The sequence below is a fragment of the Oncorhynchus gorbuscha genome, linkage group LG06 (assembly GCF_021184085.1).
Source record: "Oncorhynchus gorbuscha isolate QuinsamMale2020 ecotype Even-year linkage group LG06, OgorEven_v1.0, whole genome shotgun sequence".
NCBI classification, from domain to species: Eukaryota; Metazoa; Chordata; class Actinopteri; order Salmoniformes; family Salmonidae; genus Oncorhynchus; species Oncorhynchus gorbuscha.
Genome location: NC_060178.1, coordinates 44,708,469 through 44,723,375, shown reverse-complemented (window position 1 = coordinate 44,723,375; position 14,907 = coordinate 44,708,469). Strand labels below are relative to the sequence as shown.

Genomic DNA, 14,907 nt, shown 5'->3' with positions numbered 1-14,907 from the left:
GAGTTGTGGTCATGCTCAGAAAACAATTACTAGATATGTTAGTGTCACTTTTCTCTCCTCTTGTGGCCTGCATCCCTTTGTCCCTCATAGTACTGTTTGACCCAATCAGCAATTCACTTCCTTGCATCCCTGCGATGTTCATTGACCGGGAGGGTATACCAGGTTGCAAAAAAATGTAAATATAAAACTTCAATCTCCGGCAACAGAGTTGAAGTAAAGTAATATCCTATTGGTTCCCAACACTGGAGTCTGCGTACTGCCTAGTTCTTAGCCTCTGGAAAGTAGATGGGAGCATACCAATGTGTTTTTGTGAAAGGGGGCCAGTAAAATGATGCCGCTAGATACTTGAACATTACTGACATGATATATAAACCAGTGAACAGCAAAATATGTTCATATATATATATATATACAATCGTCCGTATGTTATAACAATATTGTCTGTGAATATAGCGCAGAGAAAGCGCAAACCCATTTTAGATGCGTCATTATTAGAAACGGCTGTCACCCGTGTGTCCGCTTGTGGTGGTATCGCCGAGATGATGTGAACGGTTCCCTAGGCGCTGTCAGTGTTCTTAAAATGAAGACTACTGCTCAGTCCCCGAAGAACGGACTGGATGGTAGAGCTGGTATCTACTTTCAGCTCTGTAGGACTGTTAGATCATTTTATAGGCCTTTGGAAGAGTGAAGTTGTATGTCTGAGCAGTGAAGCCTGGTGCTTTTAGAGAAGAACTCATCGTATTTATTGTCTGAAGCAGGCATTCAGATCAACAGAGACTGTTTTATTTGAGCTGTCCTATATACAGTACATAGCAGTATCAAATCAGTCAAGTGTTGTATACGTTTTGTCGTTGTTCACCTGTGATCCTTTAAAAAAAATATCCATTTGGAGAAGGACAAGTGTCATTCGCAAAAGTGAAGTAAAGACAATGTACAATACAGTTTGGACTACGGAAAAAGAAGACAATGATTGGAGGGACGTGATGATGCCATATTCCACAGAATTAATATTTTACATTGAAATGGACCAACCACCTCCAGGTAGGCCACTAAAACTATTGGATAGTCATTGTGTGGTAGGGTAATGTATCATATTCGTAGATGCGGGGACATTTGTCATATGGATTGAATGGTGAAAACTTTGAGGAGAACGCGTTGCCAGAAAAACCTGCCTGTCCAGATAGCGAGCCTATTAATTAGGGGAGCTTCGTTGTTGTTTCATTTTGCAGTAGTTATTACAGATGCGCAAGTAGTGCTCAAGCATCCAGAAATGTGCGTTATAGTTCTCTATTCCGTTCGCTGTAAACATCGCTTCATTGTCAACGTCCAGTCGCGCTGCTACTGTTGCAAGTGCAACGGTGATGACGATCCTTGAGCATCTTTAAAATAAATAAAAAACGTATCAGATGCGTTGTTTAGTTTGTAACAATGTTGTCAAAAAAAAAGAAATGACGAGTCTATCGGAGTGACATCACATGAACAGCAGATTGATACAGGCTACCGTGTATCCTGCAACAATCCCTTCCGTTTTAATAAACATTTCACGCGCATATGGACATTATTCATTGAACCAATGCACTTTATTTGTCGCTATCATACAAATGGACGACCTCAGTATAGTTATTTAGTCGGCTGCATATTCATTCGTTTTTCTTTAGTCATTCATTCATTCATTTAGCACGAAGGCCATCACTTTTGTCAGTTTGCTTTGTTCTTTTATAGCAGTCTATTCAATATGTATTCATGCCGTTCATACCTAAACTCTACTTTATCGTGTTTTACCATCAATATAATATTCTGGTTCTCCAAAATAGTCAAAGGTGTTCAGTCCTGTGAAGCATAGGTTGTGGGGGAGGGGAAAGAGATCTGAAAAGATTGCGTTACAAGTCAATGAAGTAAAAAAAAACTCTGTTTCATCTATATCAAAGTTGCTCCAGGCACAGATGTCATGCATAATATCTGCGCATGATTCTGACCGACTGTCATATAGGATGTTTAACTCTATTTGAGTCATTTCTTGGCATTTTGTGCAAGTGTCATTCGACTCCCATCCCCCTTCCCCCTCTTCTTGAATTAATACCGCAGATGTAGGACGCTCAGCGGATGGAGCAGGGGACGCTTTTGAATTGCACTGAATATATTTTGCCGGTAGCTCTTTCTCCCCCCTGTCCCATGCCCTTGATAGGACGATTTTAGAATATTGGCACCTTCTGAAGTGGACTGTTACAGTATCCAGTTCTGCGTGTACAGCAACCCTCTCCATTGTCATCCGGTGCAAGTGGGATGATATCGCTTGAGAAAAAGGGGCTTTATGTCGGTGGTGGAGTGAAGGGGGGGGGGGGCATTCTCCTATAGCCTATGTGTAGTCCATTTCCATTTATATGTGCCGTCAATGCAATGGCTTTGCGATTCACAAGGGTTTCACGCATTCACTATGAGGTCATACATAGGCTGGGAACCGATAGAGAGACCTTTTAAAATGCATTTAGATATATATATAGCCTCGAGCTGACTATAGTCCAGCTTCACTTCTGCAATGCAACTCAACTATAGGCCTACTCTAAAAGACATAGCCTACAGTATAGGCTACAACGCAACTGTCAAATAAACTAACAAGTGAGTCAGTACCCAATGGGAAATAGCTGGTTTTAAAGACATCCGTTTTTTTAAATGTATTTTTACAAACCAAAATAGGATGTATTTTACTGACCAACATAAGACCAGTCGGTCATAATTGTGACCACTATATTATGTGCTTTATTATTTACTGATCATAGTTAAGACCTCATCATAACCTGGTAATGACCATCTGACTACAGCTTATTACCTACTGTGAAAAGTATTGCAGAGGAAAAAGTTGTATGTTGAAAACATTGTTCATTCCATTTATATTTGTTTCCATAGCCACCAGTTAAGATTACATCTGCAGCATATTCTTACATTTGAACATTTTTAGCACATCTGCATACAAGTCCTTGTTTCATAATCCAAGACATTATATGCATAGAAAGACTAGGACAGAGTATATAAAGGCCCGATCAAAAAAAACTGTATTAATGATTAATTAGTGGTGTAATGGGGTAGATCCTCATCGAGGACTGAGCACAGGAGTTGATCTGGCGCGTAGTGGCCCTCTTGAAGAGTGGTGTGACGGGTCAGCTCTGCGGTGAAGAGAATCAGCGCATTACAACTGTATCAATCTGAGATTTTAAAAGAACTACATTCCCGAAGAAACTGTGTGGTGCAAGTTGAAAAAGTTTGCGGCAGTTATAGCTTAGATGTCTTTTTTTTTGTAAAGAGCAACTTGCTCATATACATACTTTGCGGCCTCATCCACTCCGACGTCAATGGCATATTTTAGAACTCCAACCTCCTGACTTTTCTGGCTTTTCATTGCACTTACTGTAAGCTTAAAAAGAGAAGAAAATAAATGAATGATTGGCATAATGTGGGCACTAAGGACACGACATAACAGTAGCGCACAGTAAAATATCTTTAACAGTCAGAATCTACAAAAAAATGTCTCATTGTCTATGCCAAATGTCTCAACTGCTCACATTTACTTACCAATTACAATGGAGCACACGAGTGGTGTCAGAGGAATGTTTTCTCCTTTGTCCCTTCATATTGAAGTGGGACATTAACTAAATCTCAAACATTTTAAGAAAGAGGATATCAAAAATTTGACTAGTTGGACATGATTTTTTTACTCATCTCTAAACGTTAAAGTTTTGCTTAATATTCAAACAACATTTTTTAATCACACCACTCCATAATCCTGAGGACATTGTCCCAGACAGAAGTTCCCAAACTTGAGGACAGCTTGGCAGTCTTTAAAAAGAGAAAGGTACATGCAAAAATCGAGGTATGTATAGAGAGACAATAAAATATTATGATTTTCTAAAGTTATGTTGGTATGTCATATCATTCCTGCAACAAACATTGTTAGAAATTGGTGTAATTGGCAAATCTCTTTCCTTTCTTCTTTAGCTGGGATGTGGCAGAATAGGTCACTGGTAACGAAGTAGGTGGCCAAGGACTGCTGTAGAGGCCATGCATCAGGTCATTGACATGTTTCAGGAACTGTAAAGACAGAGACAAATCAATATTAACCATTATGATCAGTAACCTAGCTACCATAGAAGGCCTAAGGTCTTCAGTAAGTTAGACTTAGCCTACAAGTACATTGACTATGTTGCCCCCCAGCAATCTGGCAGTTAGGCAGACAGACGGGGAGGCAGAGAGACAGCGAAACATAGGCTATTTACAGACTGGATAACTCCTGTACTCCTTCCCTTTGTTCCCTCTTCCATCCTTCCATCCAATCTAGAAGATTACTACAAAAAAAGAGAATCAAGAATTGAAAAAGTCAGTTGCGGTGTAACGTTAGAATGAGTGTTGAGGGGTATATTGAGGCAAAATATATCGTATTGTCAAATACAAAATACACAAAAGTACATGGATCCCTGATGAATCAAGAAACATGTTGACATGACAATGTTTTCTAAAGGTGTTATCATCTCTCACTCTCTCTTACACAAACACACATTTACTGTCATTAACTAAACAGATATCAAAATGTAAACTTTAGCTAGCTAGCTACAACAGGTAAAAATTAAAACTAACATGTGGTCCTGTGTAGCTCAGTTGGTAGAGCATGGTGCTTGTAACGCCAGGGTAGTGGGTTCGATTCCCGGGACCACCCATACGTAGAATGTATGCACACATGACTGTAAGTCGCTTTGGATAAAAGCGTTTGCTAAATGGCATATATTACCATGTCCATGGAGGATTAGCCAGAGTGCTAACGTTAGCCAGCTAGCAAAACTTTAGTTGATGTTTTTCTCCCCAACAAACCGCTGCATTCCTTAGAAAAGTTAAACATGAATGCAAGAGAACAGGGACTACCTGGTCAAATCTTTTGGAAGTTGTTTGTGTACATTTCGAGAAACTGTTGTTGTTTTCCAGCTGTGTTGTTGTGTAGCCTACCGGGCGTGTGAAGGCTCAAGTAAGCAGGCTGCTTGTGCACAGAGATTTATTTCTGCGTGCGAGGCACAGATTCCAATCCACGTTTTAGTTGGAACTGATATGCCTACCTCCTTATTAGTACTGAAATGAAAAATAAATTAGTGCACCATTATGGTATACCCCTTTCCTGCAGTCAAATGACCAAATTGCCCTCTAGTGGCCTCATGGGTGGAATTGTATTAATATTTTTCATAATTTCATAATTCTTATTTTATTTATATTTTTTTATGCTAAAAATCTGGTGTTTCTGTGTCAAACGGTTTGGTTAAATTTCAGTCTTCTGGGATGTATATAAACTGTAATATTGGTATGCAAATTAAGAATGGAGGACATTTAAACTCAAAATCTGACATGGTACAGGTGTCTTCTTTTTTAAAGCCCACAACCATGTGTGTGAGGTGTATACTTTTGTTTCAAAGTAGATTTGTTTTAAGACTACCAAGAAACACTCTGTGTTACACTGAGTTAGCCCATTGGAGTAAATTGCTTAAAACAATTAGGGGAAAATATAATAGTAATATTTTCAGGGTTAAATTCAGGTGCAATAATTTGATTAATTATTGATGGAAATAAATGGGATAAAAATAGGGTTTTGTAACTCCTGGTGGATTGCAGTAGAATATTCAACTAAAAGATATACAGTGGCAAGAAAAAGTATGTGTACCCTTTGGAAATACCTAGATTTCTGCATAAATTGTTCATAAAATTTGATCTGATCTTCATCTAGTTCACAGAATTAGAAAAACACAGTCTGCTTAAACTAATAACACACAAACAATTATGCAATGTCAGGTCTTTATCGAACACACTGTGTAAACATTCAAAGTGCAGGGTGGGAAAAGTATGTGAACTAGAGGTCGACCGAGTATGATTTTTCAACGCCGATACCGATGCCGATTATTGGAGGACCAAAAAAAAGGCGATACCGATTAATCGGCTGATTTAAAATAAAATGTATTTGTAATAATGACAATTTCAACCATACTGAATTAACACTTATTTTAACTTAATATAATACATCAATAAAATCAATTTAGCCTCAAGTAGATAATGAAACATGTTCAATTTGGTTTAAATAATGCAAAAACAAAGTGTTGGAGAAGAACGTAAAAGTGCAATATGTGCTATGTAAGAAAGCTAACGTTTCAGTTCCTTGCTCAGAACATGAGAACATATGAAAGCTGGTGGTTCCTTTTAACGTGAGTCTTCAATATTCCCAGGTAAGAAGTGTTAGGTTGTAGTTATTATAGGACTATTTCTCTCTATACCATTTGTATTTCATTAACCTTTGACTATTGGATGTTCTTATAGGCACTTTAGTATTGCCAGTGTAACAGTATAGCTTCCGTCCCTCTCCTCACTCCTCCCTGGGATCGAATCAGACACACAACGACAACAGCCACCACATCGAAGCAGCATTACCCATGCAGTGCAAGGGGAACAACCACCCCAAGGCTTAGAGTGAGTGAAGTTTGAAATGCTATTAGCACACGCTAACTAGCCAGCCATTTCACTTCGGTTACACCAGCCTCATCTCGGGAGTTGATAGGTTTGAAGTCATAAACAGCACAATGCTTGACGCACAATGAAGAGCTGCTGGGAAAATGCACGAAAGTTCTGTTTGAATGAATGTTTACGTGCCTGCTTCTGCCTACCACTGCTCAGTCAGATACTTAGATACTTGTATGCTGAGTCAGATTATATGCAACACAGGACACACTAGATAATATCTAGTAATATCATCAACCATGTGTAGTTAACTAGTGATTATGATTGATTGTTTTTTAATGAGATAAGTTTAATGCTAGCTAGCAACTTACCTTGGTTTACTGCATTCGCGTAACAGGCAACGAGAGAGAGGCAGTTCGTTATTGCGCTGGACTAGTTAACTGTAAGGTTGCAAGATTGGATCCCCGAGCTGACAAGGTGAAAACCTGTCTTTCTGCCCCAGTTAACAGTTAACCCACCGTTCCTAGGCCGTCATTGAAAATAAGAATGTGTTCTTAACTGACTTGCCTAGTTTAAAAAAAAGATGAAATAAAGGTGTAAAAAAAAATTCGGATCCCAAAAATAGCGATTTTCGATTGTTATGAAAACTTGAAATCGGCCCCAATTAATCGGCCATTCCGATTAATCGGTAGACCTCTAATGTGAACCCTTGTATTTAATAACTGGTTGGCCATTTTTTGGCAGCAATAACCTCAACCAAACATGTTCTGTAGTTGGATTAGACCTGCACAACGGTCAGGAGGAATTTTGGACCATTCCTCTTTACAAAACTGTTTCAGTTCAGCAATATTCTTGGGATGTCTGGTGTGAACTGCCCTTCTTGTAGTCTTGCCACAGCATTGCAATTGCGTTGAGGTCAGGACACTGACTGGGCCACTCCAGAAGGCATATTGTCTTCTTTTGAAGACATTCTGTTGTTAATTTACTTCTGTGTTTTGGGTTGTTGTCCTGTTGCATCACCCGACTTATGTTGAGCTTCAATCGGTGGACAGATACCCTAACATTCTCCTGCAAAATGTCTTGATATACTTGGGAATTCATTTTCTGTTGATGATAGCAAGCTGTACAGGCCCTGAGGCAGCAAAGCAGCCAGGAAACATAATGCTTCCTCCACCATACTTTACAGTTGGGATGAGGTTTTGATGTTGGTGTTCTTTGCCTTTTTTCTCCACACATAGTGTTGTGTGTTCCTACCAAACAACTCAACTGTAGTTTCATCTATCCACATGATATGTTGCCAGTAGCGCTGTGGAACATCCAGGTGCGCTTTTGCAAACTTCAGATGTACAGCAATGGGTTTTTTGGACAGCAGTCGCTTCTTCCGTGGTGCCCTCCCATGAACACCATTCTTGTTTAGTGTTTTACATATTGCAGCCTCGTCAACAGAGAGGTTAGCAAGTTCCAGAGATTTCTGTAAGTCTTTAGCTGACACTCTAGGATTCTTCTTAACCTCTTTGAGCAGTCTGTGCTGTGCTCTTGCAGTCATCTTTGCAGGGCGACCACTCCTAGGGAGAGTAGCAACAGTGCTGAACTTTCTCGATTTAAAGACAATTTGTCTTACCGTGGACTGATGGACATCAAGGCTTTTAGAGATACTTTTGTAACCCTTTCCAGCTTTAAGCAAGTCAACAATTCTTAATCTTAGGTCTTCTGAGATCTCTTTTGTTCGAGGCATGGTTCACATCAGGCAATGCTTCTTGAGAATAGCAAACTCACATTTTGTGAGTGTTTTTTATAGGGCAAGGCAGCTCTAACCAACATCTCCAATCTCGCCTCATAGATTGGATTCCAGATTAGCTGACTACTGACTCAAGTGAACTTTTGGAGAAGTCATTAGTCTAGGGGTTAACATACTTTTTCTAACCTACACTGTGAATGTGTAAATTATGTATTCAATCTAGACAAGACAAATACAATAATTTGTGTGTTATTAGTTTAAGCACACTATGTTTGTTTATTGTTGTGACTTAGATGAAGATCAGATCCAATTTGATGACCAATTTATGCAGAAATCCAGGTAATTCCAAAGGGTTCACATACTTTTCTTTTCGAATTTACAAGAACATCTACTGAAGTGGAACTTTGTCCTTGTGTTTCTTGGCCAGTTACATCGTTTTGTTCACATGCTAGGTTGTTTTTAAATGATGTTCATTTAAGTTTGCTTCAACTGTCTGCTGTTAGGAAGACATCTCAGTCAAGATATTTTTCATTACAGCCAAGTGAGTGCCTAAATTACCACGGTAACGGCCCGTCCCTTAAAGGGCTAGCTAACATTTTTTGTCTCACCTAATGTTTGCACTTGATCGAGCTACCAAAAACTTTTGTTCATTAACTTTTAGTCATTGTTCTCCTAGATTTAGTTGTGTGCTTCTGCACTTCTACTTAGGAGCACATCATGTACTCCTTGTAAAAAATGTCAGCATAGAGCCCCTAACTATAATAATAAATAAGCCAAGTCACTCCGCATTTTGTAGCAGGATAGGCACTTTGTTGATTGTTGATGTTCATTTGCCAAACTATTTATCCGTTTTTGTTATTGTATCTAAATTGTTTATTTTTAAAAACATTGGTGAAAAGACGCAGGTCACTAATTAAATTCAATGAATCAATATACTCCAATACTTCTTACTACGAATACATTTATTGATTTTGAAACATTAGAAAGCATACTTGTCCTTTTTTTGTTGTTGTAATTTTTGGTTAATTATAAAGAAAAAAAATGGGTCTGGTAAAAAATGTGAGTGGCTGGTAGATAAAAAAAAAAAAAAATCTACCACAGTGGCTGGTCGACCAAAAAGTAAATTTCCCACCCTGGACATTGTGAAAAAGACGTTTTAATCAAGTGGTGATCTGGTTATATCACGTTCCAACCAAGAAAAAAAAATGTCTTGATCATGTTGTATGCACACTGGGTTGGCTCTCTATCTATGAAAAGATAACAGTAATACTACCGTGCTTGTATAATGGTGATAGTAACACTGTGCATCTTATGCATGTAAACCCAGATGTATGAGCCAGTTGGCAAACAGCCAAAATGTCACACTAATCATGTCGCCAGATCTATTTCAAAACAACAATGTCTAAATGTGTCCTGGTGTTGGAAACACAATCACCATCTCCTGCTGTGATTAACCTGTCAATGGTTGATGGTTGTGTTTTATGTGTGCTGGTGTCGCTACAGAGTGATAACAACCAACGTCAGTTGTATTATATGATCACCAATGTTGGCAAGCTTCTTCCATTGAGCCAGGGATTGTCAGTGGAGACATTGAATGAAACAACCGGTAGCTTTGATATAAACAATCGGTTTCAAAGGGAAATATGCACTGTGTTGTGTGTTTGGCTTCTATGTTACATCTCCTGGGCTATCGAGAAAGGACCCTAGCTGCGTTCCCCGAGGCAGGCGGTAGGTGTATAGAGTGGCGGATAGCGGCGGTGTGTCTCGGGGAGGTGGAGGAATATAGCCCCGCTCTTCTTCTCTACTCCTCCTCTTCTCTCCCCAGGGGGTATGAGCTCACCAGTGTGTGATCCGAGCGCATACTAATCTCGTCTTCCACTCAGTGCCAGCTCACAGCTCGGCCCCTACAGAACACATACGCAATGTTTATTGGTTGCCTGTCTGGGCTTTTCTCTCTTCCTGTGTACTCCTGTTTTTAGATGTTATTTCGGCATGGGATTCACTTTGTGGGATCCTGTGGGGGGGCGGGGGGGGGGTCTAATCCCTGGGCCCAGCAGAGAAAGAGAAATAGAGAGAAGGCAAGAGAGAAACCGGGGATGGAGAAAGAGAAGGGATGAGCGTTGTGCAGATGTTCATTGATATATTTATTACAGTGGAATTGAAATGTGAGAGGCTCTGTGACAGTTAGAATGTAATGCCGGGGGCCAGCTCCGTGTGTGTGTCTTTGTGTCCGTTGCCGTGGGTGATTAGCACAGGTGGAGTGCTGCCCCAGGGGAGGGCTGACCTCGGTTCCCAACGGCAACACGACTACTCCCCTCCCATTGTGTGTGTGTGTGTGTGTGTGTGTGTGTGTGTGTGTGTGTGTGTGTGTGTGTGTGTGTGTGTGTGTGTGTGTGTGTGTGTGTGTGTGTGTGTGTGTGTGTGTGTGTGTGTGTTGTGTGTGTGTGTAACGTGCAGTGATGGGGTGTGAGTTTGCAGGGTAGCACTAGAATTGGGTAGCTTCTTCATTGAATGGAAAATCACCAGTACATTTCTGTCCCCTGCTGCTGGAATGATGCTATATGGGGCAATGACATAAGTCACTTACAGTAGTGAGTCACGGCAGAGAGACAAGGCTGGGTTGGTCCTGTTGATTCTTCCTCTACACATTGAAACACACTTTAGAACCATTATCTTACTCTTTATTCTCTGTCGCTGTCTCTCTCTCTTTGGCCAATGTCTCAACTTGACAGTTCATGCAGCTTTAGCATTCTGATCCTAGATTTATGATCATGGAACTCCGAACGTGTCGCGCATCTACACCTACATTTCAATGTAGATATTGTGTCCAACAGTGTGCCTGGATTCCCCTTTCCCGCACTACATTCAATTGCCAGTGTGTGCATTCTACAAACGGTGGAAATATAGGCGAAATATAATAATAACGACACAACAACTGATGGCGGTAGCTAACTAGCCAGCTAACTTCTGTAGCTAACCAGCAAGGTTAAAGGGATTTCAAACGGGTTAGCATAACTCTAGCCCCCCCCCCCCCAAAAAAAATAATGTTTTCCTTCGAAATACTAGCTAGCTGGCTAACATTTATGAGTCCAGCAAACACGTTCCTCACACGCTCGGAAGGTGTTTCCTCCAATGTCACAATGAAAAGGTGCCTCTCGGACCTAAAACACGCATTTTCTGGAGACTTGTGGGAGGAGTACTGATGGCGTTTGCCACTGCATGCGCTTTCGGTAGCCTGGTTGCTTTCAGAAATCTGCACCCAATGCATCCCTGACCACATCGGCGAAGTGGTCAGCCAGATCTGAACACAATCGGGCCACAAAGTGACTTTTGTGCATCTCGACCCGTCTTCGTATTCTGACAGCAGAAGCTGCATGTAAAGTCTCAAGTGTAGTAGACACAACCTCTCATTCTGTCTGCCGTGGAGAGATGCAGCAGGGCTAAGGATTCATAATGTGTCTTCAGCATACATGGCAACTTGCCCTCTCTTCCCAACCCCCCCCTCTCTTTTTCTCTCTCTCTTTCTGCCTTCTATTCTATTCTGAGATTCATGTTGGACACATGTTAGGCTGGGAAGAGCCCCAGAACACATACATCTGTTAAGTATAAACATTTTTCTCCCATCTCTCTCTCAATCCCAAATCTTTTTCTTTCACTCTATTCTCCTTCTGTCTCTCGGACTCTGTTTCTCTCTCCCTTTCTCTCCTCACATGTATAAATAGTGCTAGAGTTCGAAGTGTTCAGCTTGGTCAGGCCTGACTTGTGGAAACTGGGCTCAGAGCAGAATGTGCCTGTCTTTTCCCATTCAGACACAGCTTTGGCCACATGGTGTGTGTGTGTGTGTGTGTGTGTGTGTGTGTGTGTGTGTGTGTGTGTGTGTGTGTGTGTGTGTGTGTGTGTGTGTGTGTGTGTGTGTGTGTGTGTGTGTGTGTGTGTGTGTGTGTGTGTGTGTGTGTGTGTGTGTGTGTGTGTGTGTGTGAGGGGGAGTATACATAAACATAAAAATGACATTGGGATCCTCACTCCCAAACCGATCACAAAACATTATTTTCCGCGTTGTGGCCTAACTGGATGATGGGCTATAAAGGTATGTGGAAAGTTGTGTAATTTAAATAAAACAAGGGAGGGAGAGGTGAACTTTAGGTGAATTTGCGAGGCATGCAAGACAGATTACCAAGATGCGGGCCATGTTTTTTTTCTGCCCTGCGCTCTCCTCTCTCTCCCTCGCACTGCCTCGCCTGGGGGCGTATTCATGACACCGATTATGATGCAAAACGTTTGTTAAACGGAAGCAAATGGAATGAAACGGGGAGGGACCTACCTGAATTTGTCCAATCGAAACGTTTCGTTTCGCAACTGTTTGGACTAATGATGACGCCCCTGCTCTTTCTCTTCGCTAACTATGTTAGTGTGTTCAGTCTTCGGTCTGTTGCGTGTAGAATATCCTAGCCTATTCATTGATGGTAGGTCCTGCTTTTCAAAAGTACAGAGACATTGCAAGCCAAGAAATTGCGAGATACTGCATTCCATTGCGAGATACAGGCCTAGAAAACAGAAAACTGTCTGCCTGGTGGCCGACCTGCCTGTACTGTGCCCCTTCCCCCTCTCTCCCCGTCCCTCGCTAGCTCGCTATGAAAGATGTGTTTGTGTTCTTGGAAGTACAGCAACTAATCAGTCTTCTACTTCCCGAAAATGCTGAATCTTAGCCCTCGATTCGGTGACGGTAGTCAACGTGCGAGGAGTCGAGGAATCAATTACTTTGGAGTCAACTCTCCACCACTACGTCACCGTCGTTAACTGTTGCAAAAATGGCAAAGGAAGGCAAGCGACAGCAGCGGAGTCCTGTATGGAAATACTTTGCGAGGAGTAATTGAGGTACAGTCATGGTAGTACAGGTGCAATGCTCAACCGTCTGAAAGGGAACATCTAATGCATCTTTCTTATAGTTTTAATGGAAAAAAGAGCTGTTTAAACTTTTTTTTAAATTGCCCATCTGTCACATCCCTCGTTTGTGTGTGTGTGTGTGTGGTTTAGTGAGGCCTTACACGCTGTGTGTGCTCTTTCTCTTCCTGAACCCCTCTCATTCTCCCTGACCCTCTCCCTTTTTCTCTCTTTCTCTTCCTCAACATGTCCCTGACATAATTTATATACTCTGAGGGTGTAACTCTCTCTCTCTCTGTCTATGTCTCTCTTGCTCTCTCTTTCTCCCTCTGAGGGTGTAACTCTCTCTCTCTCTCTGTCTATGTCTCTCTTGCTCTCTCTTTCTCCCTCTGCTGCTCCCCCCTCTCTCAGGGTCCACCCCTACCCCCCTGCTGTGCTCTTATTGGCCAAATCAGGTCTCCATTCAGAGATTAGCTAGCTGTCTGATTTTAGGATCAGGACTTGTTCCGCAGCGCCAGTCTGACAGAGGAGGAAAGAGAGATAGAACAGAGAGAGAGAGGAGAGGGACTGACGGACAGACACACAGAGAAAGGGAAAGGAACAGACAGCTGACAGGACTAATGCAGCTCACACCTACCCCACTAGAGGAAGACAGTAAGAACCAGCACCAGCTTTCTTTCCTTTTTTTCTCCTTTCTTTCTTTCTTTCTTTCTTTCTTTCTTTCTTTCTTTCTTTCTTTCTTTCTTTCTTTCTTTCTTTCTTTCTTTCTTTCTTTCTCTCAGTCCTCCTCCCCTTTCTTTCTTTTCTTGTCAGTTGGCCCGCATCCCTTTTGTGCGTTTGTGCTTCCGTCTATGGGTGTGTGTGTGTACGTGTGTGTGTGCGTGTGTGTGTGATGCAAAGTGCCGACTGCGACTGGACAGGACTGGAATGAGGGCTTATGTGTGTGTGACAGGATTGAGGGGCCCGGGGGTAGGCTGGCTGGCTGGCAGATTGGCCGTGTGGACTGCATCTGCAGGACTACATGTGTTGAACAGCTTAAAAGACAGACTGATGTATACACTGTGTGTGTGTTCATTCCTGAGGGTCTTTGTCCCCCTGTGTGTGCGTGTGTGCATGTGTGTGTAAAAGACCCTCTGCTCCGCTTACACACTCTGGGGCTTACACCCTCCCCAAAAAATAAATAATGAAGTTTGGATTGTACTTTGTTCTGCTACTTTTATTCCATGTTCTATTCAGTAACTTTGCACTTTTGCACAATGGTGCAAATGTCTGTTTATTTTACTTGTCAATTATGATTTGACTTATTTATGGTTTTACTTACAGTTCTCAGACAGTCATCAACATCTCACTGAGGTGTGTGTGTGTGTGGTGCGTGCGTGCGTGAAGGGTTGCTGTGGGGCGGCAGTGTTAATACCACTCTGCTGGCGCCCAACACACTCTGGTTAACATGCTCTTGCTTCTGGACTCAACAGCTGCCACACACACACACACACACACACACACACACACACACACACACACACACACACACACACACACACACACACACACACACACACACACACACACACACACACACACACACACACACACACACACACACACACACACACACACACACACACACACACAGAGAGAGAGTTGTGCCTGAGGCTTGACCCTGTGTCCTATGCAAGCTGCATAATGTGCTCTTTGGGACTGGCCCTGATCGAGCTGTTGTATGTGTCATGGATTGGGGGCTCCACTGAGGGTGAAGGGTGCAGGACAGATTTTTCAGCCAGTCATATGTAAAAGGAATCTGTTAATGATAA

At 41.8% G+C, this 14,907-nt stretch overlaps 1 protein-coding gene and 1 long non-coding RNA gene across 6 annotated transcripts in view; one reads left to right on the top strand and one right to left on the bottom strand.

Moving 5' to 3' along the window:
- The window catches only part of LOC124038008 (phosphatidylinositol 3-kinase regulatory subunit gamma), a 296,718-nt gene that overhangs the window by 248,316 nt on the left and 33,495 nt on the right, over positions 1–14,907 (top strand). Inside the window, exon 1 of one of the 4 annotated variants that reach the window (XM_046353358.1) lies at positions 385–1,041. The exons of 1 other annotated variant lie outside the window; for it this stretch is intronic. In XM_046353358.1, the coding sequence (XP_046209314.1) occupies positions 930–1,041 (112 nt within the window). In that variant the 5' untranslated portion in view covers positions 385–929. Of the gene's footprint in view, positions 1–384; positions 1,042–12,652; positions 13,091–13,632; positions 13,751–14,907 lie in introns of those variants that run through there. 2 more of the 4 variants (XM_046353360.1, XM_046353359.1) reach the window with 2 other exon arrangements.
- Positions 2,912–13,791, bottom strand: LOC124038009. 2 transcript variants are annotated; one of them, XR_006839287.1, is made up of 3 exons: positions 13,734–13,791; positions 3,321–4,083; positions 2,912–3,161 (listed from the first exon to the last, which is right to left on the bottom strand). It is a non-coding gene; the product is annotated as an uncharacterized LOC124038009 (long non-coding RNA). The 2 variants fall into 2 exon arrangements; XR_006839288.1 differs by lacking the exon at positions 13,734–13,791 and adding an exon at positions 12,537–12,794.